Source organism: Ranitomeya variabilis, chromosome 6 (genome assembly GCF_051348905.1).
Source record: "Ranitomeya variabilis isolate aRanVar5 chromosome 6, aRanVar5.hap1, whole genome shotgun sequence".
NCBI classification, from domain to species: domain Eukaryota; kingdom Metazoa; phylum Chordata; class Amphibia; order Anura; family Dendrobatidae; genus Ranitomeya; species Ranitomeya variabilis.
This window is the reverse complement of record NC_135237.1, coordinates 19,391,235-19,411,732: the sequence shown is the minus strand read 5'-3', so window position 1 is coordinate 19,411,732 and position 20,498 is coordinate 19,391,235. Positions and strand designations below refer to the sequence as shown.

General features: G+C 41.9%; 1 protein-coding gene across 2 annotated transcripts in view; it reads right to left on the bottom strand.

The window, feature by feature from the left end:
- LOC143781395 (vasoactive intestinal polypeptide receptor-like) overlaps positions 1-20,498 on the bottom strand; it is a 236,175-nt gene that overhangs the window by 64,322 nt on the left and 151,355 nt on the right. Inside the window, exons 4-5 of one of the 2 annotated variants that reach the window (XM_077267989.1) lie at positions 17,792-17,892; positions 3,840-3,934 (exon numbers count right to left, since the gene is read on the bottom strand). In XM_077267989.1, coding sequence (XP_077124104.1) covers positions 3,840-3,934; positions 17,792-17,892 — 196 coding nt within the window. Of the gene's footprint in view, positions 1-3,839; positions 3,938-17,791; positions 17,893-20,498 lie in introns of both variants that reach the window. The other variant, XM_077267988.1, reaches the window with a different exon arrangement.

Below are 20,498 nucleotides of genomic sequence, written 5' to 3'. Positions count from 1 at the left end.
AGTCAGGGCATAACACAGGATGGGTAATGTATTTAATACATCTTTTATGTAAATTACATACATTATATATATATATATATATATATATATATATATATACTCTGTATATTATATACACATTGTAAGCCCAGGCTTTCTACAGCATTGTTCCTAGCAGTCGGGATAAGGATGTTTATAAAACATATAATTTCACCAAGAGTTAAACATTTTAGTTGAGGTCGGACATATAGGTAACGTTTTACGCATTTGATCACTTCTTTCACCTCCGCACTATGCTCCCCCACAAGGTGCGCTCCTCCTGTCATCCCTCTCCTTTATTGCTGGCCTGCAGATATCGCAGCTTTACTTTAAGTGTCACATTGTCGTGAAGAAGTGTCACGGTGTCATCGCCTCTAATATGTCTTTAGGAACCTTTCTAAGTCAGTCTGGCGCCAGGCGAGTGTGAGGGCAAAGTGGGGAGCAATTATACCAGACAAATGGGCTTTCTGCAAACCACCGGCCGCGTATAGGGGGCTCATTCTGCCGCTCTATAGAAATCCATTAGAGGAGAAGAAAATCACCTACAATTGCATCTGCAGCTCCTTAATTGCAACAAGAGAGGCTTCAAGATGGTCAAACGATGATTCTTATCTGTCCGCCATCATTACACCTAACTCCCTGATTTCCTCCCTGTACATCAGAAGTCTCCCAGCACAGTCCTGGGGTCACCCTCAGAAATATTCAATTCATATTTCCCTTCTTTGTGGACACACATCTTATTCATTGAATTCAGGTTCCTCATCCAGCCCCATTGCCCCGATGTATAATCACCGGCCCCCCCACCCTTTACCTGTGTATAACATCCGGCCATTTGACCCCCTGGTACATAACCTCCGACCCCTCGCCATGCCATCTGAGAGATTCTCCCACCTGAGCTCCTCCAGTGACCATGGGCCTCTTGGCTGCTTCTCCCATTAGTGTCCCATAAGTGTCTCGGTAGTTTTGCAGTTGTGCCATATTCCTTCCATTTATGGATGATGGATTGATGCTCCATGAAATTTTCAGAGCTAGGACTATTTTTTTAATAACCTAACTCTGCTTTTATCTGCTCCACAACTTTATCCCTGTCCTGTCTGGTGGGCTCCTTGGTTTTGATGATACGGTTTCTCAAAGAAGCCTCTGAGGCCTTCACAGAACACACTAAGGAGGGCGCAATGTACTAATTATGTGACTTCTGGAGGCGATTGATCACTTAGGAATTTATTTTGGGGTCTCAGACTACAGGGGGCTGAATGCAAATGCTAATTGCAATTATCAGATATATGTTTTTACAATGTTTACAAAACCCTGTATCATTTCCTTTACACTTCAGAAATATTTGATACTCTGTGTTTGGATCACATAAAATCCCAATAAAATACATTTAAGTTTGTGGGTGTAGTATGAAAAATTGTGGAAAAGTTCATGTGATATGAATGCTTTTTCAAGACACTGTATATAATTATATATAGGAGATCCCCAGGTTATACCAGCATGTTTCAGAAGAGATGTATGACTTACACTAGACAGTGACTAAATAACACCCCCATACAGTGACTAAATAACACCCCCATACAGTGACTAAATACCCCATACAGTGACTAAATAATACCCCCATACACTAACTAAATAATACCCCCATACACTGACTAAATAACACCCCCATACAGTGACTAAATAACACCCCCGTACAGTGACTAAATAATACCCCTTACACTGACTAAATAACACCCCCATACAGTGACTAAATAACACCCCCGTACAGTGACTAAATAATACCCCTTACACTGACTAAATAACACCCCCATACAGTGATTAAATACCCCCATACAGTGATTAAATACCCCCATACACTGACTAAATAACACCCCCATACAGTGACTAAATACCCCATACAGTGACTAAATAACACCCCCATACAGTGACTAAATAATACCCCATACAGCGACTAAATAATACCCCCATACAGTGACTAAATAACACCAACATACAGTGATTAAATACCCCCATACAGTGACTAAATTAGAAAACAATACCCACATACAGTGACTACAAAACACCCCCATACAGTGACTAAATACCCCATACAATGACTAAATAATACCCCATACAGTGACTAAATAATACCCCATACAGTGACTAAATACCCCATACAGTGACTAAATAATACCCCCATACACTGACTAAATAATACCCCCATACACTGACTAAATAACACCCCCATACAGTGACTAAATAACACCCCCGTACAGTGACTAAATAATACCCCCATACACTGACTAAATAACACCCCCATACACTGACTAAATAACACCCCCATACAGTGACTAAATAACACCCCCATACAGTGACTAAATAACACCCCCATACAGTGATTAAATACCCCCATACACTGACTAAATAACACCCCCATACAGTGACTAAATACCCCATACAGTGACTAAATAACACCCCCATACAGTGACTAAATAATACCCCATACAGCGACTAAATAACACCAACATACAGTGATTAAATACCCCCATACAGTGACTAAATTAGAAAACAATACCCACATACAGTGACTACAAAACACCCCCATACAGTGACTAAATACCCCATACAATGACTAAATAATACCCCATACAGTGACTAAATAATACCCCATACAGTGACTAAATAATACCCCATACAGTGACTAAATACCCCATACAGTGACTAAATAACACCCCCATACAGTGACTAAATAATACCCCCATACAATGACTAAATAATACCCCATACAGTGACTAAATACCCCATACAGTGACTAAATAATACCCCCATACAGTGACTAAATAATACCACCATACAAAAAACAAATAGCAATGCGATATAATGAATGAGCAAGATAACTATTGAATGAATAAGTAATACCACCATACAGTGATTAAATAATACTACCATACAGTAACTAAAATATACTGATGAATGAATAGCACCACTGTATGGTATAAAAACAACATACAGTGACTAAAGAGCACCACTACATGGTTACTACATAACACTCCCATACTGTGACTATATAATATCGCCATACAGTGACTTAATAATATCATCATACAGTGACTAATGCTCCATACAGAAACTAAATAATGCCATCATACAGTGACTAATAATATTGTACATTGAATTATGCTACCATACAGCACCTGAATACCGCTATGCATTAATTGAATAATAGCATCATATAGTAATTGAGTCATGTCACCAAACATGCAGTAAATGATACCGCCATACAGTGACATAACAACACCTTCCTAATATAACCTAATAATACCGCCATACAGTAATGAACCATGTCTTGCCCTGAATAAGTGGATGCTCCTTTTTCACTGTACGGGTTAATTGATCAGTTTTACCGCCAGATGCAGTTTAATGCTAATTGCTCATGGAGCGATTTCTATAAATGGCGCTGTATACGCCACTCTCATTCTCTATTATTTACGCCATTTATAATCTTCGCCGTCTCGCAGATTTCATTACAGATGAACTTTACGGCTTTAGAAGAGAAAGAAAAGTTTTTGCATTTTGGTTGAAGCGTAAATCTTGTCTCGAGGAGCAGTAAAGAAGGCGGATTCTGTGCACTGACCTTCTGTTCTGCGGAGGTAATTAAATCGTTACAATGTATCAGTCGCAGACGAGCCGCTCGTTACTTGGGGATAATTTAATATTGGCGTTGTTATTGTTGTTTTAGCCATGTCCTTTTAATATCCAGGATCTTTGGTAATCTGTAACCCCGTTCATCCCGGATTAAAGAGATTTCTGATTATTATTTTTTCTGGTAAATCTCCATTTCTTACCTGAAAAGGCACAGGATGATCATGGCGGCAGTCAGCGAGATTAGGGACAAGCTGTGTCCGATGGTGTATCCAGTCTGAATTATGGCATAGAAAGCCTTCTGTCAACAGAGGAGATTACAGTTACTCACAGGCAGAATTAAATGGAAGGGGGTGTTTATTTTTGCAATGATATTTTCAGATTTTAATTATACTTGCTGTCAAATCATTGAAGCAACACAGAGTATTTCAGGAATATAGCGTAATAAACTTTGGCTGTCCGCTCCATCTACTAAGCACAGGTCGCACGTGCTCATTACTCAGACATTCAGTGATTGTCACACATGCTCACTAGTCACTCAATCAGTGGTGGTCACACATGCTCATTAGTCATTTGTTCAGTGGTGGTTGCACAAGCTCACTACTCAGTCATTCAGTGGTGGCTGCACATACACACTGCTCAGTCACTCAGTTGTGGTCACACATGCTCACTACTCAATCATTCAGTTGTGGTCACACATGCTCACTACTCAGTCATTCAGTTGTGGTCACACATGCTCACTACTCAGTCATTCAGTTGTGGTCACACATGCTCACTACTCAGTCATTCAGTGGTTGTCGCACATGCTCGCTGCTCAGTCATTCAGTGGTGGTCACACATCCTTACTTCTTAGTGGTGATTGCACAAGCTCACTACTCAGTGGTGGTTGCACATGCTGGCTGTTCAGTGGTGGTTGCACATCCTCACTTCTCAGTGGTGGTCGCACATGCTCACTACTCAGTCATTCAGTGGTGGTCGCACATGCACACTGCTCAGTAGCTCAGTGGTGGTTGCACATACTCAATGCTCAGTCATTCAGTGATGGTCGCACATGCTCACTGCTCAATCGCTCAGTGGAGGTCTTATATGCGCACTACTCATTCGCTTAGTGGTGGTTGCAAATCATCACTTCTCAGTGGTGGTCGACATGCTCACTGCTCAGTAGTGGTTGCACATCCTCACTTCTCAGTGGTGGTCGCACAAGCTCACTATTCAGTCGCTCAGTGGTGGTCGCACATGCTCACTGCTCAGTCACTCAGTGAAGGTCATACATGCTCACTACTCATTCGCTCAGTGGTGGTTGCACATCCTCACTTCTCAGTGGTGGTCGCACATGCTCACTTCTCAGTGGTGGTTGCACATCCTCACTTCTCAGTGGTGGTCGCACATGCTCACTTCTCAGTGGTGGTTGCACATCCTCACTTCTCAGTGGTGGTCGCACATGCTCACTACTCAATCGCACAGTGTTCCTTCTACCCCTGAGGATGCCACATACTGGGTGGAGATACACATGGGCTCTTTACTCCTCTATTACATCTTGCCCCAATTCTCTCTCTTAAATTATTGTTTTTTTTTACAATTCTATGACCTCTGGTCCCATTTGGGACGCTCATACTGACCTTTGGATCTGGTATTTATTAGGTGGTCTTTTTATCTGACAGCACAGGTCATTATTGCTCACCTCAGAAATATCACATCACATGGATTTTTGGGGGGTATTTGTTGATTTATGGGCATCTTGTGTTTATGATTTACAGACTTATCTCATCCTACATTTACCCATGTTTGCTCTACATTACTTTTTGTGATCATTATTATTTTGTAAGTATTTATTACAACGAAAAAGCAACGAAGATCAGCTCACCTCCTCTCAGTCCCAGCGCACGGATCATGCAGTGCTGCAAGTAGTACGAAGGAAAAGCAGAAGTCCAGCGTGGGTGATGTCCATAAAAAATACCTTTTATTCCATTTTTGTTAAAAGCACATAAATCCAAAGTCCATCTTCATATCCATAGACACAAAAACGGGTGATTCCTACCAGTGACAGTCACAGGCTTAAAGTGCATTAAAATCAAACGCGTTTCAACGGTCGTGCCGCCTTACTCATTGTGATAAAAATAAAATGAAAGAGGGCTGCCATATAGGACTAGGCCCATTAGGTTACACCCCCTGATCTTGCAGACAACAGAAACAGGGCAACACCTACAGGTAATTAGTGAGTTTAGCCTGAAATTTGCATGTACAAATACTATGGTTGGGGCAGGAAAAAAAAAAAAAAAAAAAAAAAAAACACATATATGCAAGAATTATAACTTATCATTCATAATAATTCATAAGATCCTGCCGGATATTCATGCCTAGGGGGGCTCTGGACTTAAGTTGATACATCCACCATATCTCTCTGTTGGTTATTTTTCTTTTTATATCGCCCCCTCGAAATGGGGCTTTAACCCTTTCAATCCCGCGGACCTCCAGTGAGCTGACGTCCCCATTGTGTTTATGGATGAAGTGTCTTATGAGTGATTTTATTCACTGCATCAGACAGGTGCCTCCGTATTCTCACCTTCAGGGGACCCCCTGTGCACCCCACATATTGCTGGTCACAGGTGGTGCAATTAATCAAATACACCACATTGGAGGTGTTGCAGTTAATGTAGTGGTTAATGTTGTACGTCTTTTTAGTGACAGATGAGTGGAATTCCTTACTGGTCACCATATATTTACAGCAGGTGCAGATATTGTGCCCACACTTGTATGCGCCTTTAGTACTGAGCCAGTTTTCTTTCTCTTTTAACCGTTTGTCCTCACTAACAAAGAGGCTGGGGGATAAGATGTCGTTCAGACTGGGGGCTTTTTTAGCGATATAGCGCACTGGTTTGGACAGGATTTGGTTCAGCTTTTTATCCTGGCTCAGCATAGGGATTCTTTTTCTGATGATGTCAGTAATCTCTTTGAACTGAGGGCTGTATGTAGTGGTGAAGGTGATGTGCTCCTCACTGGACACACGGGTATATAGTACCCCGATCTATATCCTCCACCATAGTCTCCAGCTGGGGTAACCCCTGTGAGCCAGCCTGGCCTTCACCTCCCTCTTACTCCGCTGTATGTAGTGGTGAAGGTGATGTGCTCCTCACTGGACACACGGGTATATAGTATCCCGATCTATATCCTCCACAATAGTCTCCAGCTGGGGTAACCCCTGTGAGCCAGCCTGGCCTTCACCTCCCTCTTACTCCCCTCATAGACTTCCTTGGTGGTACTGTTCCTCTTAAACCTGTAGAGTTCCCCCACGGGTATGTTTTTTATTACATGTCTCGGATGACATGATTTGGCATGTAATATGGAATTAGTCGCGGTACGTTTCCTGAAAGGGGAGATTGTGATGATTGAATCTGAATTTAGATCTAAAGTGACATCTAAAAAATTAATGTTTCTACCACCAATTGTATGGGTGAATTTCAAATTCATTTAATTATCATTCATATATTTGATAAGTTCAGGTATCAAGTCCGCAGGTCCCTCCCATATGAGGAGCAGGTCGTCCAGATAGCGCCCCAGCCACCTAATATAGGGGGAGAAGGGGTTAACATGTGAAAACATGAACAAGCTCTCCCAGGCTGCCATATACAGGTTAGCGATAGATGGCGAGAACCCTGCGCCCATCGGGGCTCCGCAAACCTGCAAAAAAAACTCTTTGTTAAAGGAAAAAAAGTTATGTTTGAGGAGAAAGTCCACAGAGGAAATCAAAAATTCCTGTATAGCCGGAGTGTAGTCGCTGTAGTCCTGGAGATGTCTCCTCAGGATGGAGATAGTCAGGTCATGCATCAGGGAGGGATACAAGGCCTCCACGTCACAGGAGATGAAGATACAGTCTCCAGACCATGCAGTCTTATCCAGGGAGGAAATCAGATGCTTGGTATCTTTTATATAGCCTGGTAGTCTAGAAATCAGTGGTTGCAGATACATATCCACCCAGGCACTGAGGTTCTCACCCATGCTTCCAATCCCTGCTACTATGGGTCTGAATGTAGGAGGGAAGACCTCCTTGTGGATTTTAGGCAGGGAGTGGAAGATGGGGATTATAGGGTGTTCCACAAATAAATCCGCAGACAGTTTTTTATCCAGTGCCCCTATAGCAAAACCCTCAGAAAGCAGGTGTTTTAGTTTTTTCTGGAACAGTTCAGTGGGATCATGCTGTAGTCTCCTATACGTGCTGCTGTTATTCAGCATCACCATGTTCTGCTGGACATATAGACCTGCATTCAGTAGGACCACAGCTCCTCCCTTGTCCGCTCTTCTGACCAGGAGATCCTGGTTGCCTCTGATCTCCTCCAGAGCTTTCCTTTCTGTTTTACTCAGATTGGGTCTGTTATGGTTACATGAGGATTTTTTCTTTAGTTCTATCAGGTCCTCCTCTATGCATTCCTGGAATGAATCCAAGATGTTAGGTCTTGAATTGACAGGGTAAAAATAGGGTTTTTTTGATTTATAACCAGAGTTTAGATTTTTGATGGATTCTATAGATTCACTCTCAAGGGTCCTCAGGTCACTAATGGAGCAAAGACTGCATGGTCTGGAGACTGTATCTTCATCTCCTGTGACGTGGAGGCCTTGTATCCCTCCCTGATGCATGACCTGACTATCTCCATCCTGAGGAGACATCTCCAGGACTACAGCGACTACACTCCGGCTATACAGGAATTTTTGATTTCCTCTGTGGACTTTCTCCTCAAACATAACTTTTTTTCCTTTAACAAAGAGTTTTTTTTGCAGGTTTGCGGAGCCCCGATGGGCGCAGGGTTCTCGCCATCTATCGCTAACCTGTATATGGCAGCCTGGGAGAGCTTGTTCATGTTTTCACATGTTAACCCCTTCTCCCCCTATATTAGGTGGCTGGGGCGCTATCTGGACGACCTGCTCCTCATATGGGAGGGACCTGCGGACTTGATACCTGAACTTATCAAATATATGAATGATAATTAAATGAATTTGAAATTCACCTATACAATTGGTGGTAGAAACATTCATTTTTTAGATGTCACTTTAGATCTAAATTCAGATTCAATCATCGCAATCTCCCCTTTCAGGAAACGTACCGCGACTAATTCCATATTACATGCCAAATCATGTCATCCGAGACATGTAATAAAAAACATTCCTGTGGGGGAACTCTACAGGTTTAAGAGGAACAGTACCACCAAGGAAGTCTATGAAGGGAGTAAGAGGGAGGTGAAGGCCAGGCTGGCTCACAGGGGTTACCCCAGCTGGAGACTATTGTGGAGGATATAGATCGGGATACTATATACCCCTGTGTCCAGTGAGGAGCACATCACCTTCACCACTACATACAGCGGAGTAAGAGGGAGGTGAAGGCCAGGCTGGCTCACAGGGGTTACCCCAACTGGATGCTGCAGAGGGCTGAGAGCATTGTGGAGGATATAGATCGGATACTATATACCCGTGTGTCCAGTGAGGAGCACATCACCTTCACCACTACATACAGCGGAGTAAGAGGGAGGTGAAGGCCAGGCTGGCTCACAGGGGTTACCCCAGCTGGAGACTATTGTGGAGGATATAGATCGGGATACTATATACCCGTGTGTCCAGTGAGGAGCACATCACCTTCACCTCTACATACAGCGGAGTAAGAGGGAGGTGAAGGCCAGGCTGGCTCACAGGGGTTACCCCAGCTGGAGACTATTGTGGAGGATATAGATCGGGATACTATATACCCGTGTGTCCAGTGAGGAGCACATCACCTTCACCTCTACATACAGCGGAGTAAGAGGGAGGTGAAGGCCAGGCTGGCTCACAGGGGTTACCCCAGCTGGAGACTATTGTGGAGGATATAGATCGGATACTATATACCCGTGTGTCCAGTGAGGAGCACATCACCTTCACCACTACATACAGCGGAGTAAGAGGGAGGTGAAGGCCAGGCTGGCTCACAGGGGTTACCCCAGCTGGAGACTATTGTGGAGGATATAGATCGGGATACTATATACCCGTGTGTCCAGTGAGGAGCACATCACCTTCACCTCTACATACAGCGGAGTAAGAGGGAGGTGAAGGCCAGGCTGGCTCACAGGGGTTACCCCAGCTGGAGACTATGGTGGAGGATATAGATCGGGATACTATATACCCGTGTGTCCAGTGAGGAGCACATCACCTTCACCACTACATACAGCCCCCAGTTCAAAGAGATTACTGACATCATCAGAAAAAGAATCCCTATGCTGAGCCAGGATAAAAAGCTGAACCAAATCCTGTCCAAACCAGTGCGCTATATCGCTAAAAAAGCCCCTAGTCTGAACGACATCTTATCCCCCAGCCTCTTTGTTAGTGAGGACAAACGGTTAAAAGAGAAAGAAAACTGGCTCAGTACTAAAGGCACCTACAAGTGTGGGCACAATATCTGCACCTGCTGTAAATATATGGTGACCAGTAAGGAATTCCACTCATCTGTCACTAAAAAGACATACAAAATTCACCACTACATTAACTGCAACACCTCCAATGTGGTGTATGTGATTAATGGCCCCACCTGTGACCAGCAATATGTGGGGTGCACAGGGGTCCCCTGAAGGTGAGAATACGGGGGCACCTGTCTGATGCAGTGAATAAAATCACCCATAAGAGCTCTGCTGCATCCAAACACTTCATCCATAAACACAATGGGGACGTCAGCTCACTGGAGGTCCGCGGGATTGAAAGGGTTAAAGCCCCATTTCGAGGGGGCGATATAAAAAGAAAAATAACCAACAGAGAGATATGGTGGATGTATCAACTTAAGTCCAGAGCCCCCCTAGGCATGAATATCCGGCAGGATCTTATGAATTATTATGAATGATAAGTTATAATTCTTGCATATATGTGTTGTTTTTTTTTTGTTTTTTTTTTTTCCTGCCCCAACCATAGTATTTGTACATGCAAATTTCAGGCTAAACTCACTAATTACCTGTAGGTGTTGCCCTGTTTCTGTTGTCTGCAAGATCAGGGGGTGTAACCTAATGGGCCTAGTCCTATATGGCAGCCCTCTTTCATTTTATTTTTATCACAATGAGTAAGGCGGCACGACCGTTGAAACGTGTTTGATTTTAATGCACTTTAAGCCTGTGACTGTCACTGGTAGGAATCACCCGTTTTTGTGTCTATGGATATGAAGATGGACTTTGGATTTATGTGCTTTTAACAAAAATGGAATAAAAGGTATTTTTTATGGACATCACCCACGCTGGACTTCTGCTTTTCCTATTTATTACAACCATCCGGCATCAGCACTATTCTTACTGTGATATACTGATGGCCATATTGTGGACACACTCTGTGTATTATTGTGCAGCCTTTTGGCTTTTTAAATGTTTTTATTTGTGTGCTATAATTTGTTCTTGTATCAAAATAAAGTATATACATTTTTTTATATGTTGATCCTGGCATTCATACACACTTCTTTCTTTTCAAATGCATAATGGCACAGTGGTGGTCGCACAGTGGTGGTCGCACAGTGGTGGTGGCACAGTGGAGGACGCACAGTGGTGGTCGCACAGTGGTGGTCGCACAGTGGTGGTCGCACAGTGGTGGACGCACAGTGGTGGTCGCACAGTGGTGGACGCACAGTGGTGGACACACTGTAGTGGTCGCACAGTGGTGGTCGCACAGTGGTGGTCGCACAGTAGTGGACGCACAGTGGTGGTCGCACAGTGGTGGACGCACAGTGGTGGAGGCACAGTAGTGGACGCACAGTGGTGGTCGCACAGTGGTGGTCGCACAGTAGTGGACGCACAGTAGTGGACGCACAGTAGTGGTCGCACAGTGGAGGAGACACAGTGGTGGATGCACAGTGGTGGATGCACAGTGGTGGTCACACAGTGGTGGTCGCACACTGGAGGACGCACAGTGGTGGTCGCACAGTGGTGGTCGCACAGTGGAGGACGCACAGTGGTGGTCGCACAGTGGAGGACGCACAGTGGTGGATGCACAGTGGTGGTCGCACAGTGGTGGTCGCACAGTGGTGGTCGCACAGTGGTGGTCGCACAGTGGAGGACGCACAGTGGTGGTCGCACAGTAGTGGTCGCACAGTGGAGGATGCACAGTGGTGGTCACACAGTGGTGGACTCACAGTGGTGGACGCACAGTGGTGGTCGCACAGTGGTGGATGCACAGTGGTGGTCGCACAGTGGTGGTCGCACATGCTCACTACTGCGTCAGTCAAATAAAGGACTTTAGGCACCTCGTTCTCAGAATCGATAGGGATCCAAGCAGCCAGACTGTCAGAAATCCCCTTTAAGATAATCCCTTTAAGAAAACAAAATCGAATACTTGGCAGCAGCATAAGATTCTTATATTTCACTGCCGGTGCTCCTAGATCACACGTCATTGGATGCACAATGAGGATATCTGAACTTCTGGGAATGTTTTGGGTGGAAGCGGAGGTGCAGGTGTTTTCAGGTGACACATTGTTACGCTGGGCACATTGCCAGATCTCTGCTGTGAGGCAGACTGTGTGTGACAGGGTGTCAGTGGCGATATCACAGGAGGAATGCGGCAGGTGAATGTCACATTTTATCACCCAGATAAGAACACAATAATGAAACTTCATTAAAAAGTAACACAGTAAACTAAACAAAGAAAAGGGCTGCCATCATGTTATAATACCGTATAATAATACTGATAACAGACGGCATACTAGAGGATTACACCAGCAACATGTAATAAATACAATCTGTACAAGATCACAGTCATCACTAAGTAATGAGGGAAGATCGAAAGGAAGTCCATATACTTGAATATGATATTTGCCTGAAATTTACTATCCTAGTATACAAGCCCAGTCATATAGTAGCTATATTCTTGTACATAGGGGCAGTATTATAGTAGTTATATTCTTGTACGTAGGGGCAGTATTATAGTAGTTATATTCTTGTACATAGGAGCAGTATTATAGTAGTTATATTATTGTACATAGGAGCAGTATTATAGTAGTTATATTCTTGTACATAGGAGCAGTATTATAGTAGTTATATTATTGTACATAGGGGCAGTATTATAGTAGTTATATTCTTGTACGTAGGGGCAGTATTATAGTAGTTATATTCTTGTATATAGGGGCAGTATTATAGTAGTTATATTCTTGTACATAGGAGCAGTATTATAGTAGTTATATTATTGTACATAGGGGCAGTATTATAGTAGTTATATTCTTGTACATAGGAGCAGTATTATAGTAGTTATGTTCTTGCACATAGGGGCAGTATTATAGTAGTTATATTCTTGTACATAGGAGCAGTATTATAGTAGTTATATTTTTGTACATAGGGGTAGTATTATAGTAGTTATATTCTTGTATATAGGAGCAGTATTATAGTAGTTATATTCTTGTACATAGGAGCAGTATTATAGTAGTTATATTCTTGTACATAGGGGGCAGTATTATAGTAGTTATATTCTTGTACATAGGAGCAGTATTATAGTAGTTATATTCTTGTATATAGGGGGCAGTATTATAGTAGTTATATTCTTGTACATAGGAGTAGTATTATAGTAGTTATATTCTTGTACATAGGAGCAGTATTATAGTAGTTATATTCTTGTACATAGGAACAGTATTATAGTAGTTATATTCTTGTACATAGGAGCAGTATTATAGTAGTTATATTCTTGTACATAGGAGCAGTATTATAGTAGTTATATTCTTGTACATAGGAGCAGTATTATAGTAGTTATATTCTTGCACATAGGGGCAGTATTATAGTAGTTATATTCTTGTACATAGCGGGCAGTATTATAGTAGTTATATTCTTGTACATAGGAGCAGTATTATAGTAGTTATATTCTTGTACATAGGAGCAGTATTATAGTAGTTATATTATTGTACATAGGAGCAGTATTATAGTAGTTATATTCTTGTACATAGGGGCAGTATTATAGTAGTTATATTCTTGTACATAGGGGCAGTATTATAGTAGTTATATTCTTGTACATAGGGGCAGTATTATAGTAGTTATATTCTTGTAGATAGGGGCAGTATTATAGTAGTTATATTCTTGTACATAGGAGCAGTATTATAGTAGTTATATTCTTGTACATAGGAGCAGTATTATAGTAGTTATATTCTTGTACATAGGGGCAGTATTATAGTAGTTATATTCTTGTACATAGGAGCAGTATTATAGTAGTTATATTCTTGTACATAGGGGCAGTATTATAGTAGTTATATTCTTGTACATAGGGGCAGTATTATAGTAGTTATATTCTTGTACATAGGGGCAGTATTATAGTATTTATATTCTTGTACATAGGGGCAGTGTTATAGTAGTTATATTCTTGTACATAGGGGCAGTGTTATAGTAGTTATATTCTTGTACATAGGAGCAGTATTATAGTAGTTATATTCTTGTACATAGGGGGCAGTATTATAGTAGTTATATTCTTGTACATAGGGGGCAGTATTATAGTAGTTATATTCTTGTACATAGGGGCAGTATTATAGTAGTTATATTCTTGTACATAGGAGCAGTATTATAGTAGTTATATTATTGTACATAGGGGCAGTATTATAGTAGTTATATTCTTGTACATGGGAGCAGTATTATAGTAGTTATATTCTTGTACATAGGGGCAGTATTATAGTAGTTATATTCTTGTACATAGGACCAGTATTATAGTAGTTATATTCTTGTACATAGGAGCAGTATTATAGTAGTTATATTATTGTACATAGGGGCAGTATTATAGTAGTTATATTCTTGTACGTAGGGGCAGTATTATAGTAGTTATATTCTTGTACGTATGACCAGTATTATAGTAGTTATATTCTTGTACATAGGAGCAGTATTATAGTAGTTATATTATTGTACATAGGGGCAGTATTATAGTAGTTATATTCTTGTACATAGGAGCAGTATTATAGTAGTTATATTATTGTACATAGGGGCAGTATTATAGTAGTTATATTCTTGTACATAGGGGCAGTATTATAGTAGTTATATTCTTGTACATAGGGGCAGTATTATAGCAGTTATATTCTTGCACATAGGGGCAGTATTATAGTAGTTATATTCTTGTACATAGGAGCAGTATTATAGTAGTTATATTTTTGTACATAGGGGTAGTATTATAGTAGTTATATTCTTGTATATAGGAGCAGTATTATAGTAGTTATATTCTTGTACATAGGAGCATGTCATGATTCCCCAATGGCATGGGAACATCAGAAACACAAAAATAACAGACTAGCTCTCGGGTGATGGAAACTCAAGCTGACCGTGACCTAAATCTACCACACAACTAACAGTAGCCAGGAAGCATTCCTACGGCTGCCTAGATGCCATGCGCCAGCCGGAGAACTAACTACGCCTGAAAGAGGAAGGAACAGACCTGGCTTACCTCTAGTGAAATTCCCCAAAGATGATAGTAGCCCCCACATATATTAACGGTGAGTTCAGAGGAAAAGACATACACAGTATGAAGGTAGATTTAGCAAAGCGAGGTCCACTTACTAGATAGAGGAAGGATACAAAAGAGGACTTCACGGTCAGCTGAAAAACCCTTTCAAAAACCCATCCTGAAATTACTTTAAGACTCCTGTGTCAACTCATGACACAGGAGTGGCAATTTCAGTCCACAAGAGCTTCCAGTAACAGGAAATGACAAACTGTAAACTGGACAAAAAATACAAAACAAAAGGACAAGAGTCCACAAAGCTGATCAGCAGACTAGTAGCAGGAACATGCAACTGAATGACTCAGGTTACAATGATGACCGGCAAGGAAGTGACTGGAGAGCAAGGCTAAATAGGGAACTCCCAAAACTAATGGAAGCAGGTGAGCTGAGGCAGAAAAGCACACACAAGTCTCCAGTACCACCAGCCACCACCAGGGGAGCCCAAAAAGCGGATCACAACAGGAGCAGTATTATAGTAGTTATATTGTTGTACATAGGGGGCAGTATTATAGTAGTTATATTCTTGTACATAGGAGCAGTATTATAGTAGTTATATTCTTGTATATAGGGGGCAGTATTATAGTAGTTATATTCTTGTACATAGGAGTAGTATTATAGTAGTTATATTCTTGTACATAGTAGGCAGTATTATAGTAGTTATATTCTTGTACATAGGGGCAGTATTATAGTAGTTATATTCTTGTACATAGGAGCAGTATTATAGTAGTTATATTCTTGTACATAGGAGCAGTATTATAGTAGTTATATTATTGTACATAGGAGCAGTATTATAGTAGTTATATTCTTGTACATAGGGGCAGTATTATAGTAGTTATATTCTTGTACATAGGGGCAGTATTATAGTAGTTATATTCTTGTACATAGGGGCAGTATTATAGTAGTTATATTCTTGTAGATAGGGGCAGTATTATAGTAGTTATATTCTTGTACATAGGAGCAGTATTATAGTAGTTATATTCTTGTACATAGGAGCAGTATTATAGTAGTTATATTCTTGTACATAGGGGCAGTATTACAGTAGTTATATTCTTGTACATAGGAGCAGTATTATAGTAGTTATATTCTTGTATATAGGGGCAGTATTATAGTAGTTATATTCTTGTACATAGGGGCAGTATTATAGTATTTATATTCTTGTACATAGGGGCAGTGTTATAGTAGTTATATTCTTGTACATATTGGGCAGTATTATAGTAGTTATATTCTTGTACATAGGAGCAGTATTATAGTAGTTATATTCTTGTACATAGGAGCAGTATTATAGTAGTTATATTCTCTTACATAGAGGGCAGTATTATAGTAGTTATATTCTTGTACATAGGAGCAGTATTATAGTAGTTATATTCTTGTACATAGGGGCAGTATTATAGTAGTTATATTCTTGTACATAGGAGCAGTATTATAGTAGTTATATTCCTGTACATAGGAGCAGTATTATAGTAGTTATATTCTTGTACATAGGAGCAGTATTATAGTAGTTATATTCTTGTACATAGGGGCAGTATTATAGCAGGTTTGTAATTGTTTATAAGGGCCGACCATTTGCTTCTTGTTTGCTTTGGCTGTACAATAGTTACAAACCCTTGATTCTCCGCTGATCTTGCCAGCGTCACCCCCAGATCTGCACACTACCTGGCAGTATCACTTCATACTGTATATTTAATGCATGTTTTGAAACAATTAAAAGTTTAAAAATCTAATAATTAATATGAATAATATTCTATTCTTGGATTCCTCCTTTCCGCGTCACACACCGCTACGTACGTGAATACATTTGTTTCCCCTCCTTATTCCTTGTGTTGTGCCGATTACATCCCACTGGTGCGGTTTCCATCAGTGACGCTCCCCTCCCCCACACCACTGATTCATCCGACTCCCATCAATATTACACAGAAGATGAGATCTTTAATCGCTTTCGAGGTTGCTGACATTTTGTGAGATGCCTCAGTAATGCCACTCGATTCTGCTTTCAATATAAATGTTTGCAGCGTCGGTGAGAAGGGGGCGACAAACGTCAGTCAGGTAAAACAAACAGCGCGCGTCACATCCAGACGACCGCCATCACTTACTTCTGATAATAGGATGGCGCACTGCGATCAGACGTCACCTCTGTGCGCTCAGTATTAATAGTCGGGGTACAGATGTGGTGCGTTGCGCAGATTATATGGCGGTGACGTATATAATATAATATCTATGATGCGCTCGTCCACACATGCGCCATGTTGGGAGACCTTCTTTTTGTTAGAATGAAAAAGTGAATCACTTGCCGGAATTTTCAAAAATTGTATCAAAAACATTGCTACAATTCGTCTTATACCCAATTCTTAAAAGAGGAAAAATATGTTTTTGTTCACAACCCTGCCCACTGCGCATCCCATCTTCTGCCTTCTAAAATTTGATGTTCTGCCCGAAAAGACCTTCTGGAAATACTGGATTCCATGAAGTTTCATAAAAGTTTTTAAAGTGCCCTTGAAATCTGCCATGAAGTCCAGGAGGTGCCAGAGAGCTCCCCTTTCACCGAGAACCTTCCTAACATTTCATAGATGGCAAATCTCGAAAACTTCTCAGTTTCGTTTATGTCCGAGGTCAAACCTCAGATCCCTGTCTTGCACCAGTCATTAAGTCACCTTAAGTTTTGGAAATGTACCATCGGTGGTGTCATAAAAAACATACATAAAAAGCCCTACAATACCTGATCCGTCCGGGTGTCATTACCGAAGAACTCGCAGGCCACTATATAGGACGGGTTCATCTCCGACCAGCCGTCGCTTGTGCAGGATTTGGAGACATTTCCTGAAAAAAATAAAATATGATAGGATATGAAGCATGCAGTGTATTGGTAGTTAATTATGTTTTCCCCGTGTTCAGCCATCCTTAAAGGGCAACTCCATTTACTACTGAGAATAACACCCCCCGGGGTGACACGTCATAAAATGGGGCTTTTACTACATCCATTTATCTTTTTTCAGAGTAATGCTCTCATCATGTCACAGGCTGGAGAAAGGGCGTCATTTAGGGGAACATGCAATTTTTTAAATTGCTTTTTATTCCATTTTCCTGGGAGGCAAAATGACACTTCTTGTGTTATTGGTGATAATGTATATTTATGAATTAAGTATTAATTAACTTTTACAGAAGATTCATAATATATATGCGGCACCCCAGGGTCATGGTCGTCGCAGTGGTATTGCTTTCCTCTCGGGGAGAGTGATGCTACGTTTGGAGGCAAAGAAGGATAACTGCATCCAGGTATCACAAACATGCAACACAGTGTACACTCCAGGCCACCAGGGGGAGCTTCTGCTCCTATTTATTAGGTCACTCCCCATATATATATAACTGGTAGTCTGTAGGGAAAGTTAGTGTAGTTCCTGGCAGAGCTCCAGACAGGAGTTCTGTTAGAACGTTCCAGACCAGAGTCTGAGGAGGATGGAGGGTAAAAGGAGCTGTGCATGCCCTCGGAGCTGCAGCTCCCAGAAAGAGACATTGAAAGGCAGAACTGTATTGCAGCGAGCGTGAAGGAAGTCGAAGCAAAGGAGAGGATACCAGAAGGGACCAGCCCCGCACAAGCTGTCTCCTTCTGAGGCGCAACATCCCTGAAGCCGGAACACCGAGGGAGTAAGGACCTCTATGCCATATTTCAGAGATTGACAGGACAGCTAATTGCAAGTTACCTTTTCTCCACCCAGGAGGCATGGTGACACCTACAGAGCCGGGTTATCTAAGAGACCCTATAAACAGGCTCCAGTCACCAGTCATACGGGTTTTGTCCTATCCTATATGGGGGGGCAGAGAGCAAAACATCGCATCTGTGAGACCCTTATGTGAAGCCATAGGCAGTAAGGGACTACACCACCGCAGCGCAAGGGAAGGCTACTGATTTCCACGTGGACAAGGGGACTCTGGACTTGTCTCCAAACCGGACGGACTCTGCCTGCCCTGTGGTCTGGTGCCCTGGACTGTGGACGCTGAAGTCTTCAGTAAAGGTAAAGAGACTGCAACCTTGTGTCCTCGTTCTTCACTGCGCCTCTCATCATTCACCATCTACACACCGGGAGCCCTGGGGACATACTTTACCTGTGGGAAGGTATACCATCTAGCTGCCATAACATCACCCCAGCGGACCCCTAAGGAGCGTCGGTCACCCTGACCGAATACCACAGGTGGCGTCACGAACATTCCCCTTAAAGACCTTTCCCTTTTACACGGACGTCCCAGGGCCACGGACTGGGTCAGCCAACGTGACATCCCCCTGTGAACTGAAGGACCCGGTACCGAGTACCCCACTGCCCTGCTGGGGGGGCGATCCATATATATATATACATTCCTGGAGAAAAGTGTTGGCACCATTTAAATTGTTCCAGAAAATGAAGGGTATCAACTGTCGAGGACTCTCAAATTTTAATATTTCTCCAAGGAAATTATTGCTATTTCTCATGTTTTGTTACACATAGGTTTATTTCCTGTGTGTGTATTGGAACAACACGAAACAAAAAAAAAAACAGAAAAATAGGCAAATTGGACATAATTTAACACAAAACCCCCAAAATGGGCTGGACAAAATTGTTGGCACCATAACTTTTTATATTTGGTCACCCCCTTTGGAATAAATAACTGCAATCAATAACTTCCTATAACCATCACAAACTTCTTACTCCTCTCAACTGGAATTTCGAATTACTCTTCTTTCCCTACTGCTCGAGGTCTCTCATATGTGAAGGCGTCTTCTCCCAACAGTGATTTTAATATCTCCCCATAGGTGATCAATGGGATTTAGATCCAGACTCAATGCTGCCTCTTCAGAACTCTCCAGCACTTTGTTTTCACCCATTTCTGGGGGCTTCATGAAGTATGTTTGGTGTCATTGTCCTGCTGGAAGACCCATGACCTAAGACATAAACCCTGCTTTCTGACACTAGGCACTATATTGCCACCCAAGTCAAGGCACCCAGTGCCAGAGATAGCAAAACAACCCCAAAATTTATTTGAACCTCCACCATATTTGACTGTAGGTTCTGTGTTTTTTTCTTTGTAGGCCTCATTCCGTTTTCGGTAAGCAGAAGGGTGATGTGCTTTACCAAAAAGCTCTATCTTGATCTCATCTGACCAAAAGATGCTTTCCCAGAAAGATATTGGCTTACTCATGTACATTTTGGCACACTGTAGTTTAGCCTTTTTATGTCTCTGTGTTAGCAGTGAGGGGCTCCTGGGTCTCCTGCCATAGCGTTTCAGTCACATGTGGACACTGATGCACTGATGCAGGACAGCTTGAATTTCTAAGTGACATAGCAGCATGAAGATACTGCTGCTCCAGCCCATCAACGCGACATGACCACATTGTGATGACACGGAGGTCCCTCGTGTCTAACCCCTTAGATGCCATAGTTGTTATTCACCAT